This window comes from Ciconia boyciana, chromosome 14 (genome assembly GCF_034638445.1).
Source record: "Ciconia boyciana chromosome 14, ASM3463844v1, whole genome shotgun sequence".
Lineage (NCBI taxonomy): Eukaryota > Metazoa > Chordata > Aves > Ciconiiformes > Ciconiidae > Ciconia > Ciconia boyciana.
Genome location: NC_132947.1, coordinates 1,846,151 through 1,870,517, shown reverse-complemented (window position 1 = coordinate 1,870,517; position 24,367 = coordinate 1,846,151). Strand labels below are relative to the sequence as shown.

At 40.8% G+C, this 24,367-nt stretch overlaps 1 protein-coding gene across 6 annotated transcripts in view; it reads left to right on the top strand.

Annotated features, from left to right (window-relative positions):
- The window catches only part of ZBTB46 (zinc finger and BTB domain containing 46), a 59,687-nt gene that overhangs the window by 16,692 nt on the left and 18,628 nt on the right, over positions 1-24,367 (top strand). For 5 of the 6 annotated variants that reach the window (XM_072879097.1, XM_072879094.1, XM_072879098.1 and 2 more), the window contains 3 exons: positions 280-1,249; positions 17,873-18,154; positions 23,957-24,129. In XM_072879097.1, coding sequence (XP_072735198.1) covers positions 280-1,249; positions 17,873-18,154; positions 23,957-24,129 — 1,425 coding nt within the window. The remainder of the gene's footprint in view (positions 1-279; positions 1,250-17,872; positions 18,155-23,956; positions 24,130-24,367) is intronic. The other variant, XM_072879099.1, reaches the window with a different exon arrangement.

Sequence of the window (24,367 nt, the reverse complement as noted above, 5' to 3'; positions counted from 1 at the left end):
ATTTGAAGAAATGTTTCTCTGGGATCTTATGAGGCACTGGAGGATTGAGCTTCAAATCTAGTCCCTTTTAACGTAAATTATTTTGAAGTCTGGTAAAAATAAGCTGCATTGCATAATGAACGTGCAGTCTTTCTAGGCAGTAGTTGTATTTTGTGGCATTCTTTCAAGATGAACCTGTTACTTAATTTGGTACAACTTGGGGTTTGTCTCAGTCTTTGAAAAACATGTCTGTGAGCTTGTATTGGATTTTGTAATACTGTCATTTCCTTCCCCATACAGGACTTGTGGAAGAGGAAACACAAAGATTTCCAAATGAATAACCGAAAGGAAGATATGGAGATTGCTTCCCACTACCGTCATCTGCTGCGTGAGCTTAACGAGCAGAGACAACACGGCATCCTCTGTGATGTTTGCATTATAGTGGAGGGGAAGATATTTAAGGCTCACAAAAACGTTCTGCTTGGGAGTAGTCGCTACTTCAAAACACTGTACTGCCAGGTACAGAAAACCTCTGACCAGGCCACAGTCACCCATTTAGACATTGTAACTGCACAAGGCTTCAAAGCAATCATTGACTTCATGTATTCTGCACACCTAGCGTTGACCAGCAGAAACGTCATTGAGGTGATGTCAGCGGCTAGCTATCTGCAAATGACAGATATTGTACAAGCCTGTCACAATTTCATAAAAGCAGCTCTCGACATAAGCATAAAGTCCGATGCCTCGGATGACCTCGTTGATTATGAACTTGGAGCCCCTTCCAGCAGTAGTACGGATGCTTTGATTTCAGCAGTCGTGGCTGGCAGGAGTATATCTCCCTGGTTAGCTCGGCGAACAAGTCCAGCAAACTCTTCTGGAGATTCAGCTATTGCCAGCTGCCACGAAGGAGGGAGTAGTTACGGAAAAGAGGATCAAGAACCAAAAACAGACAGCCATGAAGACGTTTCATCCCAGTCTCTTTGGTCTAGTGACATGGGCTATGGATCTTTACGTATCAAAGAGGAACAGGTTTCACCATCACATTATGGAGGGAGTGAACTACATTCTGCCAAGGATAGTGCAATACAGAATGCGTTCTCAGAACAAGGAGTAGGGGATGGCTGGCAACCCACTGGGCGCAGGAAGAACCGAAAAAATAAAGAAACTGTGCGGCACATTACGCAGCAAGTGGAGGATGACAGCAGGGCAAGTTCTCCGATGCCATCTTTTTTACCTGCCTCAGGATGGCCATACAGCAGTCGAGACCCAAGTGAGTCGTCCTTCTGGTTTTTTGTGGTTGAAAGTAAAAATTTTAATTAGATCTGTTTACAGTATGATCTTATCAGTCTCTGAAATATATTAGCTTGCCAGAAACTAAAAATGTAGAAACTTGTGTGGGCAACGATTCAGAAGAACCAAGCGCTGGTCCTCAGTGTCACAGCAGTGCAGGCTGGTTCTCCCGTGAAGAAAGTTGGTAGCTTTGTTTTGGCCTTGAACATAGAGCGGCCTAAATCACCCCCAAAACACTATTATAATTGTTGGAATTAATGAGAGAAAAGGTTGGAATTTATTTTAGCAGGTGTGCAAACTGATGTCAAGGTTGAAGAATTTTCCTTGCACAGTGTATTGATGATGTAATTACACCACACACAGGTGTAATTTAGTCTTAACAATACTATCTTCAGTACTCCTGGGACTCAGGTGTCACTTCCTTGTGTGTAAGAAAACCACCATAGCTTGTGCTGGTAATGGCAAGATAAGTGTTTGGTAACTCTTAAGAATAATGTGGTTTTTTGAGGTACTACTAAGGCTTAAAATGTATTTTGATGTGTGACTACTTGTAGTCTGAGATGAGTGGCTGCTTTTAAAGTGTATAGCCAGGGAGAATAATGTTTTCTTGACTTCTTTTGAATCTTCAGTAGTTATTTTTCTGTCTCAAGATAACTGTCCTATTTGATTCATTAAGCACTGGCAATTAATAGATCCAGGAATGCTACTGATGTAGGGGTTTGGGTCGTTTTTTCCTAAGGACTTTAAGGGAGCGTGGTATTAAACTCCCTCAAGCTGACTTGAAGAACTTAGTCTAATGCTGCGAGTTTCATTGCGTGTTTCATGGCATACTAGAATCCAAGTCGGCCAGGAGAAGGGTGTGTGAGATTATATACCCTTATGTTGCCAAATTCAGATGAAAAAAGCAATATAAATAGTACTGAAAGTCTGAAGAGTCTTTATGGGCTGAAAAAGGATGTTTAAGTTGCTTACATACTGAAGTTTAAATGTGGCTTTCATTGAAGGGGTAACTTTCTACAAATGTCTTTAGATTTATTATGTTTTACTGCAGTTATTTGCTGCAGCAAGCTTGCATGTAATTATTCTAATTGGCTGATGATAAAATCTAAACAATGTCAGTTAGAAGAAAAATGCGATATAACTTAAGATAACGGTAATTCATGACGAATCCTGTTTTTATAATGCATGTATTTTAGGATTGTTTTGAATGAAGATTCAGCGTGGATTGCCTGGTATGCTATTCACATGCAAATATATTTCACTTTCACGGCATCCCATAAAAACAACTCAATCACTTGTACTGTCTGGGGTGTGTGGGGTTTGGACAGGTATGTGAAGCAAACCACATGTGTTGGAGTGACTGCAGAACAGAACTGCAACTCTGATCGTCTTGGCAAACCGGTTATAGATTGAATGTCTTTACGTTACTAAAACCAGTGCAAAATATAAGAGATTGTATTACTGGAAGTTGAATGATGTCTAGATTACTTAATTCCTAATTGTTAAGGAATTAAATAGAAGTGGCCTTTTTCTTTACAACTGTTTGCAGATGAAAGGAAGATGGCTTCGGGTGTTGACTCAGCACAGTGCTGAGACAGCGCATCAGCAGGCACAATCAAATTATTTGTTCCAAATCTTGTCTTAAATGCGGTTTCCAATAAGAAGCTTTTCTAATGATGGAAAGGGGAAGCGGTGTGGTGGTAGTTGGGGGAGTAGTTTCAATATTCCACTAGTGCTGGTGAAGCTAAAGGAAAAACTGAATAGCAACACTTCTCACTGTTGAAAACGAGAGGAATGCCAGAACCGAACAGGCACAGGAGCTACGTATGTTGGCAGCGGCCAGCCGGTCTGGCTGCTGCTCCGGGAGCAATGCGTGCAGTGTAAAAGTAACCATGCTGAGCAAGGGGGATGTTTGGAGACTGAGCTGCTCATGGTTTCCCCATGTTGGCCATCTGGGGATGAAATTCTCCTTTCTGCCCTGCTGGAAAGGGATGTTTCTCTGCGCTGCGGGCCCTGAGCTTGTGGGATGGGTGCGTCTCTGTGTGCTAGGGGGAAGCACGCAGGAGGAGCTCTGCTTGCATTTTAGGTCGAATTTTCTTGTCTTTTGGGGGATTTTTTTTGGTACGATTTCAGAGGATTTGAGATCTGCGCGTGTTCAGTTTTGGTTAACATTTGGACATCTTGTCAGTGGCAAGCCTCTCGTGCTTGTGTGTGTAGATGTGTGGTTTGGGTGAAATCTGAGTTGGTCGCTCGGGTGAGATTGTTTCTCTTTCAGTGTGAAGTGAAAGCATCCCTGCTACCCCAAACCATCACTGCCTTGGTCCCTGCAGGCAGTAAGGTCTTTTGGTCTCACATTAGCATTTCCCATCTCCGGCAGGTGGAAGCAACCCTCTTGCGAACTGCTCCATCTCCCAGATTGCCAAGCTACAGGGTTCTGCTTAGGTTGGTTATTGGTACCCCGGGTTCTTCACTTTCCTGCTAGAATTCAGAAGTAGTCTAAGAGGTGTTGCAAACGTAGCTCCTGTGCATGAAGAAAAATTGATTCACTTGTGTGAAAACAGATGATGGCAGGTGTCTGCACGGTGTAATGAGTATTTGGGATGTGTATAAATTTCAGCTTGGAGTTGTCTTTGATTTAGTAGTGTCAGGCTTCATTCTTTAGAAGAGACTTCATAGTCCAGGGCTCTTTCTTTACCTCATCTATTTAGAAGTGTCCCTATCTGTATTGTTCATAGCTAAGATGAAAAGGTGCTCCTTTGCTGAGGAAATGGGTGTTGAATGTTCTTTCATAAGTAGCTAAAAGGAAAAAAGTTACCTAGAACTCTTTGTTGTTTGAGGCTCATTCGCTTTTCTGATCTATTCAGTTATTCTAAGATGCTGCTTGTTAAGTCTGAAAGCCCTCATTGCGGGATAATCTGGGTACCATTTGCAAATGCCTCTGTACCGGAGGACTAACACAGACCTTCTGGCAAAGCAAAAGCTGATTTAGGCGAGTCCATCTTAAAAGTTCAGTGTTAGTGTCTTCCTCCTGAAATTGTGCAAGACACTCATTTGGTCTTGCTGGCAAGCAGGATTGCATTTCAGCAACATACAAGCAGCATTTTGGAAGGTGGATCTTGCAAGTAACCATTGCATCACCCTTTTAATTCAGTGATTATTTGAGGCAGTATATACTTGACAGATTAACAATACTCCCGTACTCCTGTGTTACACATGATTACTTAATTTATGTTATATCACAAAGAAGCGCATTGCAGTCACTGAACTTTGCTTTTGAAACAACTGACGGCTCATCTACACTTCGTAGTAGTGCTTCTTTCAGTGAGAAACGTGTTCTTATCAATACAGGCAGAGTGTACTAAAGTGTCCCAAATACAGTAGCCTGGACTTAAATATGATGCCATGGGGCCTCAAAAAGACACGTATCTTTTTTAATTGAAAGGATAAGACATTTCTTTCCAAATCAGTTGATTGGTTTCCAGATGCTGGTGGGGTGCTGCTGAGAGTCTTTGAATTCAATCACACTACGGATTAAAATAAAAAGGAGTGTCTGGAGTAATCTTACTAATGATAATCTAACGTCATGAAAATAGCTGAGATTCTTAATGTCTGCCATGAAGAATATATCTTCTTCCTCCAAGAAAGAATGGTCAAATAAGATTTGCAAAAGAATCCAAACTGAGTCAAGATGCTAGGTTGAGAATGTGATTACGCTCTCAGTTTCTATAGGGTGGTATCAGTCAAGCACAAAGCTCGGTGAGGACCATCTTTTCATGCTAGTTTCGGTTTATTAATTTGGATTCTCTGTTTAGCATAAAACACATTAGGTTTTTTCTTTCTCATCCTGTTTGGGTTGTTCAGGATGTCAGTCTGTCATTCCTTGTATGAAACATTCATATATATGTTTTCCTCACCAAGCCACATTAACTTGGAACAGCAATTCTCCAAAGTAAACTGAAGGATGGGCTTTTATAAATAATAACTTTCTTCATAACCGCGCCAAGAAGAATTTCCTCCATGGATTTGCCAAAATAACAGGTCTGCCTTTTATTTTAATCTTTTTTTCTTGAACTTCGTAGGTTTTCTAAAGAAACATATTGCTATTTGTTAGTCTTAATATCAAAGATGCTTAGGAAATTCAGAGGTAGTCTTCTGTCTTGAGCATCTTCGTTTTCCTTAGGTTCCTGTTCCTTTAACATTGCTGGATAAAGTTTTTATGGGATTACACGTCCCGAGTGCCTGGACTGCAGGACTGGGTGGTATTTAAAATGTTCTTGCCAAAGAGGACAGTTATCTTCACTAGAAGAGTTGTTAAGCTAGCGAAATGTTGCTGGTTTTGCCTCTTCATATAACAGAAAACTCTGTCACTTGGAGGGTGTCTTTTGAAGAATTTATTGATGGTTTTATTAATGTGTTAGTTCAAGCATAGTAGTTACGATTCAGGACTTTATTTCTAAGGAAGTACTCCCACACATCTTCTGAGTGTTTGCATCCTAAAGCTGCGAGTGAATTTTTGTGTGCCAATTGACTGTGAAATGAAGCTAATTATTTTCAAAACAGAACAGTCATTTTTAAAGACACTACAGTTGGGGAACTTTTTGCTTTACTTTGGTTACGTGTAGTGAAATCATTGTATTCTGTAAGAAGAGCTTCAGGGCTTAAGCCTGGAGTAGTGACCTTCATGGGAAGGAGCGGCAGGACTTCACTATAACCTTCTGACTTTGCAGAGTTCCAAGTTCCTTTAATATTTTCCCATCAAAGTCTTTAATTTTGCACAAGTTTCCTCCCTTGTGGTGAGGAGCCGTTCAAGTTCATCATTTTCCAATGACACAGTCTGATTCCAGTGCCGGCTGCAGGGAGTTGTGTTACTGGCTCTCTGTGAAGACTGGAGACGGCTGGTGTCGTAAGCCTTTTCCTAGCCCTTTCTCTGTCCTGGTTTCTAGAGAGCAAATTATGATTACAGGAGTTGGCGAGCACAGATGTTTAACAGCTGGATCATACAGTGAGCTTCCATTTCAGAAGGTTTCAGAGAGAGGCAAGAAGGAGCACTGTCTAGCTGAACACTCAGCTAATTTTGTCCAGGTTGAGGTCTCTGGCCCTGGCTGAGTGCAGGTAGGTGAATGTGTAAGATTCTCTTACTACAGGATGATTTTATGCTTGCAAAAAAATTCTTTTTCTCAGCAAGCTACCAGGCTTCCTGTAACTTTTTCACCTTTTCAATGCAAATCTTCAAATCTTTCATTGATTTTTGAAAAAATTATTATTATTTTTAAAAAACAGTGAAAATTCTGTTGTTTCTGTTGTGATATTTGGCAAGCATATTAGTCCAAGTAGTGGAATAGATGTCTTGTGTAATGAGAAGAGGACAAAATTGAGCATGGTGTTTGTATTCAGGATTCAGGTGTTTAAGGAACTCTTTAAGATTTTTGTTCTGCAAAACCTGTATACTACTTCTGGCTTTACATGATGCTTTATAAATAATCAATTTACCTGTCCTGAAGAGCTGGTGTTTAAAAGAGAAGAAAAAAGATGATCTGCGGGCTAGCACTGAAGGTTAATATTAATGAAGACATAAAGAAAATGCAGTGTGAACGAGTTCAGAAAGAATGGGGCCTTGCAATTGGCGATGGAGGCTATTCGGTGCGAAGGATTATGCCAACGTGGAACAGAGATAGGGAAAGCGAAGGAGGAGTAGCAGGGTATAGGAGAGAAGAGTATAAGGAACGGGAAGAGGATAATAGAAAAAGAGAACTGAGAACAAGTTCTGAGAACAAAGAGCCTGAATTGGGTGCAGTAAAGGTGATATCTGAGGCAGACTGAAGAGATGAGGGAGCAAGGTTAAACCGGAACGTGTCTGTACTGGGAATACCTGTTGAGCATTAAGGCACAATGAATTAATTGATTTTTAGGCTTTTCTACCTAGCTATTCCCATTAGAGATGGATAAACCTGACTAACTCTCTCCTGTCCAGTCATTCTTCACTCTTCTTTTTAACTTTTGCAGCACAGTATTAAAAACCTCTTGCTCCAGCTTGAAATGCAGCTGCATGGTAAATACGAGTGCTCCCACGTGCTGGTCTGCCCTGCCTGTCTCCCATTAGTGGCAGACTGAGCCGTCTACACTGACCTTTACAAAACTTCTTTCCCTGCTCCTCAAAAAGTGTACGAAAGGCGTATTTTTTTGTGAGACATGGTATCACATACTTGATATTAGCTATTCGTCTTATCTAAAATAAAGATATATTGGTAAATCGTAGATTTGTATGGGACAAAACCAAATCTATTGAAGGAGATGCTAAGGGAAGTCTTAGCAGGTAGATTGAAAGCGTGCAGTGTTGAAATGATCCACGTAGTGTGGCGGGCGAAAGAATCACTGGGGCAGAATACAGTCCTTCACTCTTTCTTTAAATGGATTTTGCTTTGAAGAGATGAAGTCTCCAATCCGTCTGCCATGGTCTGAGTTCTGGTTGTAAGGTAAAAACTTAAAGGCAGGTGTTTAAGTATTAGTTACAGCAATGAATGACAAACTAGGCTGGTTAAAATTTCAGCTGTCAGATTAATATCTGATGTCCTAAAACAACGGAGGCTCCAATTTTAATAGTTTCCTACTGTTAGGTCATTATTTAGATCATTCTTTTATGCTCAATTTTGGAAAGATCACTTTTTAAGGAGGATAGATGTTTTGGATCAAAACTTTCAGCTTGTTGGAAAGGTGTTGGAGTATTTTTGAGGGTAGGTAATAGTAAGTTACAAATTGCCTGCCACTTGGAAAATTAAGTGAATTACTGCATTTTTCCACCTGCTTTTCACAAAGTTGTCATTACAGTGCAAGGTGTCAAAGTGTTTTTTGCTATGATTGAGGGAGTTTTAATGATGTTTTTATTGGGGAGATATTTTGATGCCTTAAGCAGTGGTAGTCAGCGATGCCAGGCTTTCTTTCTCAGCCAGACCTGGAGGGGTTACAGATTTGTGCTCTAATGCCACCCCCAGAATTCTTTCTTAGTGCCGAAATCAGCTTAGCCCGTGTTCTGCATTCCTCTGGCTTACGGAGCTGCCCAGGTTTCTAGACCGTCTTTGGTACTCTCTTCATGTGCATGAAGTTTACTGTGTGGAGGAAGCCGCTAGTTGTAGCAAAATGCAAAGCCAAGCAAACAAAACCACCAAAACTCAACACCCTGACCTCTGTGTCCTCTTGCTGAGTTTTGCAGGAACGTTGCAGAGAGTGCTCAGTGAATAATTCAGGTTCTCCGTGTCACTACAGTTACAGGCTAACAAAATTATTAGGATGCAATCTCTGCAGGAATAACTCTTCTGAGTTTCTGTTATTAAAGGGTTAGGTCAGGTTATTTTCAAGTCTGGAAATGAAAATCATTGCTTTAAACCTAGACACTTTACTCCCTGGCTACACCCTGGCTTTAAAATGGTTCCACCCTAAACCAGCTTTAGCTCAAAGCTCAGTGTCTGTTTCCTTTCCCCACCCTGCATTCCATTTTCCCCAGGCTCCAAAGCCCTCCTCCTCCTCCTCTTCCTCCTCCCTATGGTAACAGCCCTGATTCTGTTAATCTGCTTTAACTCCAGAGATCAGAGGCGCTTCCCCTCTCTTGAGTGCCCTTCTCACTATTTTATTCGTTCCTTGTGCCAAGGTTACACTAGGCTCATCTTTACAGAGATCTCAAATTTTTCAAAAAAAATTTTTTTACCCTTTTTTGTTTCTTTACTGAAATTACAAGTGAGAAATCAAGTAGGTTTTAGAATTTTAACATAAAAAAATTTGAATCCTGCTTTGCAATCATCACTGTTCAGGACTTTCACTTTCCTATTTGAAGTGCTGCTTTTGCATTAAAACATAGTAGGAATTCATTCTTTAGATGCAGTGTCTAGGAATCAAAACCAAAACCTAACTTTGCTGTACTGGTGTCAGATTTTTTAAATTTTTTTTACATTTCTTACAGGCACTTGTTTCAAAAGGTAAGTATTTGTTCTGAGGATTTTGAAAGGTTATAACATCCTGTCATATCATGAGTACTAGTGTTCATATCTAATGTGATACTCGAATGTTATATTTCTATCCCTTCGTGTTTGTGTCTGTTCACATGCAGATGTGCAGCAAGAGACTGGCTCTGTACTGAGGAGCAGCAGAGAATAATATCAGTCCTTTTACTGCGTGAGTTATGAGACTTAGAAAAAGAGGTTAAGCTTACAGTCAGCCTTAGTATTTTTAAAGTGATAGTCTGTTTGAAGTTACTGTACAATTCTCTGCATATTTTGGGGAAACAAGAGTGTGGCTTAAGGTATTTCTGCACTGCCCGGTCATTCCTGCTCCTGCAAAGGACCACTTTATTATTCCATTTTAGAATAGTTTCAAAACCAATTAAATCATCCAATGTAACCATTTTTCTCTTCTTTGGATCGGGGTGTTTTGTTGTATCTTGTTTTGGGGAAGATCAGTTTGCTGACCAGGTTTCCTCTGTAGCCCTACAAACAGTTGAGTCGAGGTCACTAACAGGCGGTGGGAGAGCAGCGAGCAGCAAGCAGCAGCTGGGCTTGGGGCCAGGAGCTCCTTTTGCTGACACAAACCACAGAAAAATAGCTGCAGAATTTGATTCAATGTTAGAAAAACAAATATTACAGGAAAGAGATAAAAATTGGGGTGGTTTTTTTTTTTTCTCAGATACCTGGAGGAGTGGAGGGAATTTTCCAATTGATATTTGTACACTGATTACTGTTCTGAGGAAAACAAAGATGGAAATACACTTGTGCTTTTAGAGTACCACTGCAGAAATATCAATGTACCAAATATCAATCAAGGTCATATGTGTAGAACAAGCCTGTTTTATTTTAGAAATACTATTCTAGAGGTATTGAGGAGAATGTTTCCGTTGGTAAAACATATGTGGTGAACATCCTATGGCTGTAGGCTTGAAAATTATATTTAAGCCTATATGATGAATGCTGCCTTTCAGTTGGCACGGACTCCCCCGAGCCCACCAGAACCAGTAACAGCATTGGAAATTTGCAGTTTTATGCGGGATGGTGTTTCTCAGCAACTCAAATCCCGACAGTGCAGGACAGTGTCCCACATCACCCTGCTTTGAATCACAGTTGAGAAGCTGTGGTAGGAGTCAAACCTGGAAGAAGAGGGGTGGGAAAGCACAGCCTGAAGGAGACCACGGGTTTGGTTCCATAAGGATTCTCTTAAGATATCTTACAGTCTTTAACATAAAGGCAGTTTTTAATTATCATATATGTTGTGGTTAAATATCTGTGTTTGCCTGATAGTTTCCTGAGTTATGAAATTGGAGCTTATTTTGAATGCTGTGCACATTTATTATATCCACATGTATACTGTTACGTTTGTAAAATAGTGCTAATCAAAACCAATATAGCTCATGGCATCACTTCTCTGTAAATATTACAGTATGTGAGAATGCAGGGTTTTGCTTAACAAATAAGCAAGCAACAAAAAACAAGTAAGTTGTGAAACACTTCTGAAGGATTTCTGTTAGAAAGGAGGGAGTATCTGAAATACAAGCTTCAAGGATAATTTTAGTAGCTAGTAAAAGACTGTCATTTTTCTACCAGCCTGGGTGCTCCTTTTTTTTTTTTTTTTTATTCCCAAGAAAAACCAGTAGGAAATGAAAGCTTTTTTTTTCTGTGGGTTTAAAAATTAATTACATCTTTTGCACAGAAGGAGATCAAGTCAAATCTTCCTAAACCTATACAAGAAACATCATCCCTGAAACTTTAGGTGAAATCTACTGTCAGGCAGATCTGTATAGACACTTGACACAAATGGGTGGAAGAACCTCAGAAAATTAAGTCTTTGATTGATTTCACCAAAGTTTTTTCCAGAAGAGTTCTGCTCGGATCATAATTTGGCAGTGTCCTTGAAAGAAAAGCTGAGTTTAAGTGGCTCCCACTTTCCCTTGGTACTTAATTGCACCCCCACGCCCTCCTGCAGTTGTTCCGGTGAAAACGTCTGTGCAACCATGTAGTGAACCGGATTGGGGAACTGATCTGGGTTTAAAAATAACTTTTTTTAATAAACCAGTTTTATTTTTAACATATTAGTTCCTGTCTCAAGTTCACCTCACAACTATACATGTAGTCTTGGTACAACTGAGGGAGTAGCAGGGGAGGATGCAGGAATGAGCATTTGGGGTGGGAGAAGTCACTGTTGTTGGGACCTCTTCCCTCGCCCCCCTCTGCCCTTTCTGCTTATCATGTTGTCAATAAAAAAAATTACCTTTGCCACCACACTAAAAATTATCCAGCTGTGTGCAGGAGATCCTAAACAGCTACCCCAGAAAGTGCGATGCCTGCATCCATCACAGGTAGCTTCCAGGGCCGATGCTGTTTACTTTGTTCATTAACAACTTGGGCGGTGGGATGGAGCGAACCCTCAGCAAGTTGTTGGATGACACCAGCCTGGGAGGAATGATTTGCTGGAAGGCAGTGGTGCCGGACACAGCATGAATTCAACAAAGACAAATGTGAAGTCCTGCGTGTGGGACAGAATAACCCCATGCACCAGTACGGGTTGGCAGCCAAGGAGTGAGGAAGCAGCTTTGCAGAAGATGTGTTCTGGTGAGTAACGGGCTGAAGAGGGGTCTGCGTGCCCTCGCAGCAGCAAAGGCCGGCTGTGTGCTCAGTTGCCTTATGAAGAGCCTACCTAGCCTGTCAAGGCAAGTGAGACCATGTTTGGAGTACGAGATCCAGTTTGGGGATCTCCAGGACAAGAAAGACTTTGACAAACTTGATGGCCCAGCCGAGGCCATCAAGATGTTGTGTACGCAGAGAGGCTGAGACAGCTTGGTTTCACCTTGAGGAGGAGAAGGGGGGTGGATGGATTGTCCAGAGCCAGACCCTTCTCAGATGTGTATGGAGAAAGGATGAGAGGTAATGGACACAAGTTACAGGAAGGGAAATTCTCATGGGGTAAAAGGAGGAAATTCTTTACAGAGTGGTCAAACGATGGAGGAAGGGCTTGGCGAAGTTGTGGTTATCTCTCCCTGCAGTTACTCAGAACTTGGCTGTACAAGCCTCTGAGCAATGGGATCTAACTCTAAAAGTAGCCCTGAAGTCACTTTCAACCTAACTTACTCTACAATGCTTAAAAATGGATCCAGGTAATACAGCAGTAACGCCGTCACAAGTCAGGACGGCTGCTTGCTTGCTGTCTGTTGGTGACGCCACTCAAGACGTAACTTCAGTTGCTGTTGTTTTCAAGCCGTACTTTCCCCGATGCTTGCCTTTCTGACAGTGGGACTCGTCTACCTGAAAGTTTGTCTTTCCTTCCCTTCACCTTTCCACCCTAATTTATGCAAAGAGAGAATATTCTCTCCAACTGTAAACTTTGCTGTGGGTTTTTATGTGTTTGTTCTTACATGTGTTAAAAAGAAAACGAGCAGTATGACTTGCCAGCCCTGCTTCGTGTTTGCCTATAAGGAGGGAAAGTATTTGGTGGACTTAGCTGGGGGTTCTACTGTTCATGACTGTCAAGAGTGCTTTATAAATAAGAGTAGGATATAAGATTATCCAGTGTTTCTTTAATTAGCTCCAGATAGTTGTGGGATCTTGCTGTCACCCCTAGCTTTGGCAAGCGTCCACAAAATGGAGGCAGCCAGAGACTTTGGCTGGGTTTAGTTGACGGTGTTACTGATGTTGGGTTGAAAGGATGCTGGTGAAAGCGGCAGGACAATGGCCTTCGTTCTGCTGAAGCACCGACAGGCTTCGGTTCTGCCAAAACAGGTACTGGAGCTGTGCGATGGGGTGAGCTATGCAGAAGGGGTAAGGATGCTTTTTGAATTGCTGTTATCTTTGGATTTTGTGGGGACTTGTAAAGAGTTTACTCCAGGTGCTGAGCAGTGATAACCTCCCGTTCAGAAAGGTGAGCTTGGAGGAATGGCTCGTGCTGTGTGAAAAAGCGCTGAATTCGAGGGGGGTTGAGAAGAGGTTGGAAGGGCTCCTAAAAGCTTCCCGAAATTTGCCAGGGTGATAGAGAAAACTTACAGAAACTGGCCTAAAGCTTTGGCTGTAAATGATAACTTAGAATCGTGATAATGATTCTAATGATAACTTATCTAATGATAACTTATGACAAACTTCTTGGGTCTCCTCTTACCTTGAGACTGTAATGAAAAGAGCAATATTGAGGAATAGCGACCTGGCGAAACGTTGCCTTTGGTTCCCGGGGAAGAGTTTGTTTCTGCTTTGAATTTTCCAGCAGCAGATGTAATCTTGTATGGCTTTTATTCATGCCTTTCTCTCTTCTCATGGGTTTAGTCCTCCAGCTACAGATTTTTAGATGTTGTTCAACTATGTACGTGAGACAGCAGGAATAAAAGTTGAAAGAGGAAAAAATTATTAAAAAAACACAAACAATGAAAGAGAATAATAGCATTGGGAGTCTGGGAAACAACAGAAAACACAACTGGGGGTTTCCTGAGAAGGTAAAAACAGAATACAAACAAGAAATCAGTGGTGTGAGAGAAGCAGACACTGAGGAGGTAGTTTGGTAACAGCTGAGTTTAAGCTGTAATGAGGAAAAATGACTGAAGCAGGGAGAAGAAATACAAGAAAAAGATTGTGTATTAAAGTAATTAATTAAAGTACTCAGATGGATTCTGTAAAATGGAGAAGCTTTTCCTTGGTCTTTCTGAGATGGCATGTGTATTTTTGCAGGTGTTTGACTAAGTTTAATGCTTTTTACTGTCAATTTTCTTCTAGATCTTGGAAAACAATTTATCACATTAACATTTCATTCAGATACGTTTAGGAAGTTTCATCACCTTTATTTCTGCCCGTCCCAAGGGGCTGGCAGATGTCTGTGATACTTGGGTTTTTGACTAGTACAACTTGGTTTTCTCATACCTGGGTTTGTGACAGGAGCTCAGTTTATATGACTTTTAGGTAATTTTTTTCTTTATGGTAGTAGTGGCATGCCTGCTGACAAATGGACTTTCTGATCTGGATTTGAGCTTCACGTAGTGTAGCAAAGCAAATGAGTTTCCTGTGGCTGTGCTTCCCTTGCAGAGCAAACATACAGTTCAGTTTTGTTCTGCCCCAGTGTCTATGCCGCAGCCACCCTGCGTGCGTTTGGGACGTTGGACTGCTTGGCCTGCTGGTGCATGGGCGTTGTTCCTCTTTATAGAACGAAGAGCGTTATTCCTGTTGGGAATGAAGTGCGTTTTGTCCTGCCATGCTCAGCTGGGCTGTGTGATGTCTGTGAGAAGGCGCTTGTAATCGGGCTTCATATATTCCTTTTAGTTTAGGCTTTCATGTGTAAATAGGAACTTTACCAGTTAAATGGTGCTTTTGGAGTTTCAGGGATGCATGGAAATACTGTTGCTAAAACTGTAAAAATATTCCCTGTGTTTTATTTGAAAGTAAAAATAATAACAAAAAAAAATAATCCAGGTCAACAAACTTCTAAAGCTTCTGTGTTGCGGAAAGTAGGCTGGTGTAATAGAATAACTGCAAAATAATTATTTGCTAAAGAGACTAATGGGCTCAGTTTTTTAGAGCAGCATTAATCCCACATTTAGCTTCCTGCCCCGATCGGGATTTCCTGCAAGCGGTGCCTGGAATCTGTGCAGTCGCAGGGACTGTCTTGGCGGTGTGAAAAATGAGATGTGGAGGAGCTGGATGGAGCTCTCGGCCTGCCACGTGACCCGTTGCCTTGAATAATTGCAATATAGAAGCTCATTTACTAAAGCTTGGTTTACGTACTGTTGAAGCACTGTAGTAAACAGTTTAGATTACTCGGCAGTGACGGATACTTTTGATTCATGCAATTCTTTGGCTAAATCTTGTTAAAAGAAGCTGTATTCTAGAGAAAAGAGAGAAGTGGTTTTGGAAGCACCGTGAAGAGGAACTTCATTTTTTGGGTTTTGGTGTATTGAGAGTATTTTAGTACTTATGTGACTAAGTGGATATTTATTTTGCCTTAATGTGTATTTGATTAGGTTACATCAGCTATAAATACTGGAAGCTCTAAAGCCTCTATTTCACTGTCTGTCTCTAATCTTGGCTTTTGAGGAACATTTAATGTCGTCTTGTGGTTACAATTAATCTGCGTGTGTTTTAGCAATTACTGTTTATGTGCAGCAGGCAGCAGCAGATTCTGGCAACTGTCAATCAGCATCTGTAATTGGCTATGAAAAAGGACGGGAGAGAACGCACGGTGATTTACTGCCTGCCCAGTTATTTGGCAGCACCGTTTTGTTGACAAACACTCTTTCTGGCCCAGGTTATTTGCTGTGATTTGCCATGTAGGTGGTGAGGAGCAGAGGAATAGCAGTGTTATCATGGCTTTGATTTGATAAAGCTGTCTCTTACATTACCAGTTTAATGGGCGAGAATTTACTTTCTTTGCCACCTTTTGTAACAGCTGCTGGTTTTTAAGCTCTTGTAATTTCCCGTTATGCAGAAATGTTTGCTTTTAAAACAAACTTCATTATCATCTAGAAAAACGTATATACCTGTTAACCACTTGCTCAGTAACAGAGGGATGACAAAATATGGAAAAATTCAAAGCAGTTGAATTCTTCTGCTTGGCTAAGATTTAATAAAACTGATCATATGAGATTATACAAGCAGAACACAGATGGAGGAGGGAAAATGGTTTGATTTAGAGAGAGAGAGCATCTCTGATAGTTCACATAGTTGCTGCTACTGTGTTTGTAGGCCCCAGCTTTGGGTATTCCTTATATCTCCGGGGTGTAGGAGTACTCTGCTAATGATTGTTTTTTCCTTATTGTTTGCTTTGAGGCTTTTTGTTTTTTAAAGGAAGTGGAAGAAGCTAACAGCAAGAGGTACTGGCAGTACAGTACAGCTTAGTGAAGTAAATCTGGACATGTTAAGGAACCTGATGTGCCCTGGGCTGGGACCGGGAAATTCACTGTCTGATCCTGGCTCTGTGGGCTGGACACCTTGAGCAAGTCACCGCGCCTTTCTCTGGCAGTTACCACCCGTAAAATGGAGATAAAAATAATGATCTTCCTTTAGCTGTTTTCCAGGCTACAGGAGGTAGGCACTGTACCAGTGTCCTCATTAGCATTTTTTTAATAAGGCTATGCCGATTGATGTCTTGCCCTGGTTTGAAGTTGTTGAACGCTACAAGCGAGTGCTAGTGTGCCACACTCTTCTTCTTCCCTCCTCGGAAGCTCCGCAGCTGTGAAACCTTCTGTACGGCAATAGGTTTATTGCTGTGGTGTGTATGGACAACGCCTGGACTCCTTGCCCTGAGGAGTGCGAGATGAATTTGTGAAAGCAGCTGAGGGTTAATTTTGTACATGTCATACCACTGTTTTGAACTGTAATAGTTGCCTCTTGCATTAAGTAGATTTAAAGGTATTTTGAACTAGGAGGCAATAAAGTGTTCAGGATCTGCAAAACAGCTTCTTTTTCCATCTGATCACTCATTATCAAAGCACTCTCTTTGGATTTGGATTTTTTTCCCCTCTACATCTTGATAGTACCAATGCTACAAAGGCATCCGTTTGGGAAGCTTTAGCCCTGTTTGCCAGGTACTCGACTGGGTTTTGAGCACGTCAGCTGTGTTCTGCTGCTGCAGATTCTGGAGTAGGTAATTGCAGTTTGTTTTATGCACTTTATGAATGGGGTAACAGCCCTTTTTGTAGATAATTCTTTTGTTTTGTGTGAAGAATAGAGAGGAATATGAGTCACTTTACATAAAAATACATAAATTATTTAAGAGTATAAGAGAGTCAAAGTTCAACCAAGAGAGACTCTTTAACTAGACCTCCCCAAAAATACAAAAAGAAAAGGTATTTTCGCAGGGAGGAATTAACCTTAATCATAGCTTTTTCATTTTTGTTTGGGTTCACTAATTGATGTTTTTGTTAATAGTCTGTTATGTTTTTATACAGCTTCTTTGTAGCTACCTGTTGTAAAGTGGCTAATCTGTGTCTTTGGTTTTTGTTTTTAACTGTATCACTTCTGTATAAAACCTACCCTGTGATATATGCTGGGAACCACTGATTACTGTGTATTTTTCAGATAAGTGACCCCAAGGGATTTGTACTAATTAGCAGCCCGCTGTTGTAGGCTGTTTATTACTGGAGTTTTCAAAACTTTCATCACGGGGAAGAAATGAAAGAATGAAAGTTTGGACTACAGGAGTAAAATTATGGGGAAAAACCAGAACTTAAACATTTGAACGTAATTTCAGTACTAGCAGACTATTCTGAAATCTTAGTTTAAAATAAATACATAAATAAGTTTTACCCAGTTATTGGTTGTGGGGGAGGTTGTACACACCTCTCTCCCTCTGCCCTGCCTTCTTCGTGCATGGTGCTGAAGGTGGGACCCGTTGATGGGGCAGATGGGCACGGGCTGGAAGAACAGAAACCCTCGGCTTTCTATCCAGCCTCTGAACAGCCAAGTTTGGCTTCAGACTTTTGGAAAAGGGGGGGCGAGAAACAACACTCTTGGGTGAAAAGTGACAATAAGGCCGAAATAGGTGGTGGTAAGTTCCTGGTTCTCAGTTATTTGGGCCCATGGTTAGACAGGCACGCGTGGTTAGCGTGCACCATCTCGGGAATTTGTTTGTGTCTCTGACGGCACCTTTCGTCACGCAGGTGCTGATGTGACAGTAACAGAGCCCAGCAGCTCTGACAGCAGAGTGGAGCGATCGGACCCCTACGCGAACGTCGACGAAGCCCTCATCGGCGGGGAAGCCAGCTACATCTCTCAGCCCCTGACTCCGGAGAAGGAGGATGCGCTCCAGGCTGCCACCGTCGCCAACCTGCGCGCGGCTCTCATGAGTAAGAACAGTTTGCTGTCTCTGAAAGCCGACATGCTGGGAGAGGATAGTTCTCTGCTGTTTGAGTACTTGCCCAAAGGCACGCATTCTCTCTCTCGTAAGTTTGTGTTTTTATACTTTCTGTTTACTGATACTTTAAGTAAAATCTTTACTGAGAAGAAAATACAGGTCACTGTCTTGTTTATTACTACCGATATGCTTATATCCAATTTTAAGTCCTGCTTAATCCCACTTTCCTTAGAATTTGGAAACCTGTGCCTGGTATTGATCCAACTTTAGTGTTAACTGCTGAAGCCATGGAAGGAAGTATTTAGTGTCTGTGTATGTAGCGCTTGTCCTCAAATTCCTCCTTTACTTGTTTGCAAAATGGTACTTACAAACCAAATACAAAGTATTTGAGTCCTTATGGTAAAAGAAGTAGCTGCAAAGGTTTTGAATCCAAAATTGCCTAATGTTGAAGGGAGGCTTGACTGTCACTCCTGTGTCTGTAGAAACAGTTGTGATTTTGTAGATCGTGTGATCTTTACTTCTTGCTGTTGACTTCCAGACCTCTGTCTAAGTAATGAGCAGCTATTGATTGTTTTATTATACTCGCTCATGGAAATGAATGTTTTTCTACTGGTGATCTGTTGGAGACAGCTGATATGTACCATTACGTGTGGACAGCTTATTTTTCAGCATACTTGTGTATGTTCTCCATTGCAATCATAAAATAGTTCGATTCTCCAGTGCACAAAGAAAGAAAAATTATTAATGCTGTATTTTAATAATGCTCTCAGAAGGTGGGGATATCTGGATTTTGTGACATAAAATAGAGCAAGCGGTGGCTTTCTGAGTATCACGTGTTAGTTTCCAGCAAAAAAGGTTTAATCTATACTGAGAAAATTGACCAATTAAATAGAAGGAAGAGTTCACTTAAGATACTTATTTTTAGTTTCCTTGATGACAAAAGAATAGGTAACTTTTAATGGTCACTTGGGTTCTACGATAAAGGGAAAAAAACACACAACTTAATGTTAGTCTTAGTATCTCTTCCACAGTAGTTCGCTTACTGAACGATCTCCAATTAAATCAGATTTAGATGGTTCCAACTAGGCTCCTGGGTTGAAAATCCCTTCGTTGCAATGAAATAGCAAAGATCCTGTGCAGCAGTTCAATCGCCAGGCTTGCGTGCAGTGAGAAGAGTGCCCTCAGCTGGCACCGGGACGGGTGGGAGCGTAGATCAACGCACGGCTGCGAGGGTGATTTATGCACCGCGTGTTCGGATCTGTGACTCGTGACAGGTGAAATCAGCGGTTTCATCTTCTGTCATGATAAACTGGAATAATGACGGGGCTGCCCTCTATCCATCATCCTTCTCTTGGTTGGAGGATTTTAGATTTTACTCAAAAGCTGAAGGACCACTTGGCGTAAAGACAAATGAGTATAAGGCAGTCATAAATTTGGGCTAGAAATTAGAGATTGCCTAACCAGCTGAGAAGCAGAGCTCGGGAACAGGCATGGTGTAGGCAGAAGACCAGCTGGGTTTAAAATAAAGCTTGATACATTTAGAAAAGGGGGTAAGTGGTAGCTCATTGAGGGGTGTGCTGACTCAGCAGGTCCTTCCAGCCTGCATTTGAGGTCCCTGTTTTCCAGTCCTCTCACTATTACTTGAATTTAATTCATCTAAGTTTCAGTTATCTCATTTTTAGGGAAGCAAAGTGAATTGCGTAAGACAAAAAGAAGACTGCTCACTTGGTCTGTAGCTCCCACACCAGTGGGTGGATGTGGCTGTGGCCTGGTAAGAGGATTTTTACAGAGGCAGGGAGTTAAGGGACATATTTTTCTTTAATCTTATTCAGATTCACAGGTATTGATTTATTTTAATCACTTGAAGAAGATGTTCTGATACAACAGTCACTTGCTTTTAAGTGGTCATTACTGAATACAATAGGACATCAAGTTTAATGAGAATTTTCAGTGTATAAAATGACATTAAAGCAAGTGGTAAGAAGATTCTGGAGATCTAAAAGCACAGTCTAGGCTGGTGCTAGCTTTGTAGGTGTTTTTCACATTTTTCTTCAAACACAATTTGAGGATGTTGAGTCATTTTAAGTCCTGGGTTATATTAAAAAAAAAAGGGGGGGGGAGGGGAGCGTTGTGGGGGAGTAGGCAGGAGCACAGTGAACAAGAATCTTTTTTTTTAAACCAAAACCAGCACAGTCTGTGGTAGTTTTCATCTGTCTGATTTGAAAAGGAAACACACTATTTTCAAGATTTTTAAGTGATCAATCTCTCTTGAGTTTAAAAAAAAAAAAACGTGAAGTGTGTTTTTAATCTTAACTGCTATAACTAGATTGTCTTCGTATTCTCTTACAAAGTGTTACAGTAAGGAACTGACTCAAGGAGCAGCGTTAACGTTTATTTTTCTTTTCTGGAGGAAAAGACTTAATGGAGGTGGACAGATCTGAAGAGTATATGATACGCATTTAAAAGTCTGATGAGCCGTTTCTTAAGGGGATGTTACTCTCCAAGTTACTGCATACATTACAAGTTTTCATTTTTCTTCCACATAGTTCATACTGTTGTAGAAGTTAATAGAGGATACCCCAAGGTTTTCATTTTACCCCGTGTTCTTTTTTCCTAATTCATCATATATTGTAATGATGGTATGAGGTGTGAAATTACTTAATATTCTGCTGATGGAAAATGAAGCCTGGGATGTGAGGGGGGGTGCTGTATCACTATGATGTAGTCAAACAGAAGTACAGCATTTGTAAAGTTAACCAGTTCAAGCTAATTTAAAATCAGAAGGGAAAATGTAAATATCTGGCCATTTGGGTGACACAGTTGCCAGATAACCTGCAGCTGAAGGGCTCTGAGAATTTGACGTTCGTGGTGTATGATCAAGACTGACGTTGTTCATGTGCTTGTCAGAAACCTAAAGAACGTGCAGGTTTTGCAGAAAAAAGTACGTGTCAGTTATTCATGGGTAACGCTGAGGTCGCCTTGGGTACCCATTAGTTATCGAACCTGCATAGTTTGTTGGTGGGGATGTCTTTCAGATAAGACAATTTAAGAGGTTCAGTTTTCCTCGTCTTTACATGTTTTCATGGTTTGTCTGTAAAAGTGGGTTATTCTTTGCTGATTTCCAGCTTCAGCAATGCTGTTCTGCTGAGCTCCTTGGTTTAATAATGCTTGTCTTATTTCATCTATGATGCTGAACTTTGGTAGCATTGTTCCGTACGGTTACACCACATCTACAAAAGTCTCAAAGGCTTTAGCTGAATGTTTGTAGTTGGTTTTGCCAAGTGTAATCAAGAGAACGAGAATTTTAATATTCATTAGAAAATGAGTTGGTTAGTTTACATCCTTGTTTTCTCATTTTAAAAAAAAGTCAGAAAACTTTCAGATTTTGGGGTGATTGACTACCTTAAAGGGCGACTCTTCCACATTTTCAGAATAGTACATTGCATACTTTTTTATATGCCTAAGTTTGGCTTTTCCTGTTTACCCTGTTGCAACTGAAACTGTTTATAGAAGCAATTCCTATGAAGCTTGCTGTCCAAGTGATTACATGGTACACAGAGCCCTTTTCTTTTGGGCAAACCAGCTAATACGTTATTTTTAGTTAGTGGTTCATTGGAGCCAATAATTTATACTTGCACTGGATGTTAAAGGAATACATTTTACACAGTGGTCAACTTTCCCAAGAGGGACTTAAAGGTATTCAGTTTGGCATGGAATTTTTGTACATGGTAAGCCAAGATTTAGGGGAGAATGGATACAATTTTAAATGAGATTATAACTACCTTTGCCGTTCTGTTTTCCACAGGTTTACTGTCTAGCTGTCAGAGAATACTATATTCATATAAATACTGCTAAACTAGTGCATCATCTTCCGTACACGAAGCTGACTGAAGGAAAGCGCTTTTGATTTCTGATTTAGAAATTAAAATACTTTTAATTAAATTCATTTCATACAAATTTAGGAGGGAAAAAGGTTTCTCACAGTACTAGTCAGAATGGGACAAAACGTAAATTCAGGTGCTGTTTGCGTTCGCATGTACAAAGTATGGGTCATTTATGCGGGTTTCTCTTCTTGTGTTACTTGCAGTTGTTGAAACCAAATAAATATTAATTGTTGTTTTAAAAATCATCTTTGTACTTTATGTTGTACATCTTTGTGGCTCACGTTGGATGATTGAGTTTATTGTTCCTCCTTACTCTATTTCATTGCTCGTGCGTTAGCCTTAACTTTTGCTTTAAGAAGTGCATAGTTTCTCTAGGAACCCATGTAATTCTGTAAAGGTGCTAATAAAGAATTAATCAAGCCAGACCCCACTGGCTTATCTTTACTGTACACTAAAATGCCGTTTGTTTAAGGAAGTGCAACCTAGAGGTGCCTCTAAGTTGTCCATGGTCACAGCGTATAGCTTCAATGTAAGCAGGGCAGTTTGAGTCAGTCTGGGATGTTCAGGGGGAAAAAAAGGAATGTGTGGATGTCTCGGCAGGAATTCTGCTGCAGACCTGGAGAGCTGGGTTCCTGCTAACAGTTTCTAACAGGAAACACTGACGAATTCACTTTTCCCCATTTTTTCCTATCTTGAATTTACAGGATTTTAGCATTTTGTTGTCCTGCCTTTAGATTACAACAGCAATAGATGAGCACCACCAGAGTGAAAACTTGATGTATTGTTATCACACTTGAATAGAGTTAATTAAGTCGTGAAAGATTTCAATCTGCGATCAAAGCAGAGGAAGGTAAATCAAACATCGAGCTTGTGGCACAAGAGCAGAATTTCCTTTGATAGCTGATAAAAAGTTAGATTTGGGATTGTTCGCATTTAGAAACCTTTGTGTGGTTTCACTCGAATGCTTTGTTGTGACCCAGATCACAGTGTATTGTATTTGGACATAGTATAAACTTTGACTTGTTATTTGTAGCTGCATTAAAAAGTGTGGGTTTTATATGCATAAAGGTTTCAGTCAGACTCTTTTGTGTAAGAAATAAAAAAGCCTTTAGGGCATCGAGTGCTTTAAGTATGAATTTGTTTACTTTTATGCCATATTTGCTTCTGATTTCGCCTACTTGCTTTTCAAAAATAATGACCTGCTCGATATGTCATTCCAATATTCAGTCAAGGTGTTTGTTAAAGTTCGTTTAACAACTTGTAACGTGCGCCGGCCTTGATTACACAGTCTTTATTTGTATATAGATTTGTCATTGATTATCAGTGCAGTTTCGGGAATATTGTTTACCATTTGGCTGTTGCTACAGCGTAGGCAAGAGGGTACGATTCTGCTTCGGCCGGACAAATAATGTTTTCCTTTTTAACTACAATAGATTTTTAGAATGTAACAATTGTCAGGTATAATTGAATAGTTTTGTACAAATATCTGAACTTGCTAGCTATAGAATGAAAGGAATGTTTTTTCCGATCTTTTGTAAAGCACTTTGAGATCAAGGACTGACAGTAACTATGTTAAATAACGGTCAAATCTTGAGATGTGAAGCTTTGACATACATTTTCAAGCAAGTGAGTAGCAGAATAAAGTTTGTGTGTATGTTACTTAAAGATTGAAATGTATGTGTTTGAAACAGTGCTTCTCCAAGAGGTGTCTTTCAGAAATGCGATTGCTCTGGATATTTGTGCTGCTCTCTCCCGACGGACTCTTTAGTGACCGTGCCATGCGATATAACCCCACTACACACATCACGCACAGACGAGGCATTCTGGGTGGGGAGGCTGGTTTTCAAACAAACAAACAAAAGCCTGGCATCACTGTCCTGCTGCATTCCCTCCCACTGACAGAAGATAAGCTGCGAGTGCTGGTGTGCTGCCTTTGCAAGGCCTTTTTTAAAACCACCAGCTGGTGCTAGTTCACGTGGGTGAGATTCGTTTCCTGTGTTCCCCAGGGCCTGGCACCAACTTGAATCGTTCAAGGGGCGAATGTGATGGCAAAGTGGAAGCACCATCCCCCCCGCTGCCTTCATCACACCTTGCCACTCAGAGCCCCCCCGAGATCTGCTCTTCTGGTGAAATGTCACCAGAAACCGTGATAAAAGGAGAGGTGCCTTCCTCAACCCAGGTAAGATCGGAGGGGAAAATGCAGAGAAATTTAAATGCAAAGGTATCTGTTAAATCAAATTCTCCCCAGTTAGGAGTACTTTGAAAGACCGTAATACCTTATACTTTGATCTGTTAGCTTTTCTTTTTTTTTTTTTTTTTAAATATAGGTTATTTTAAAACTGGAAGTCTGTTGAGGTCAGGGCTGGTTCTGTCCTAATTTTATCCTTTCTGCCTTACCTCAACAGAACTTGTGTTCA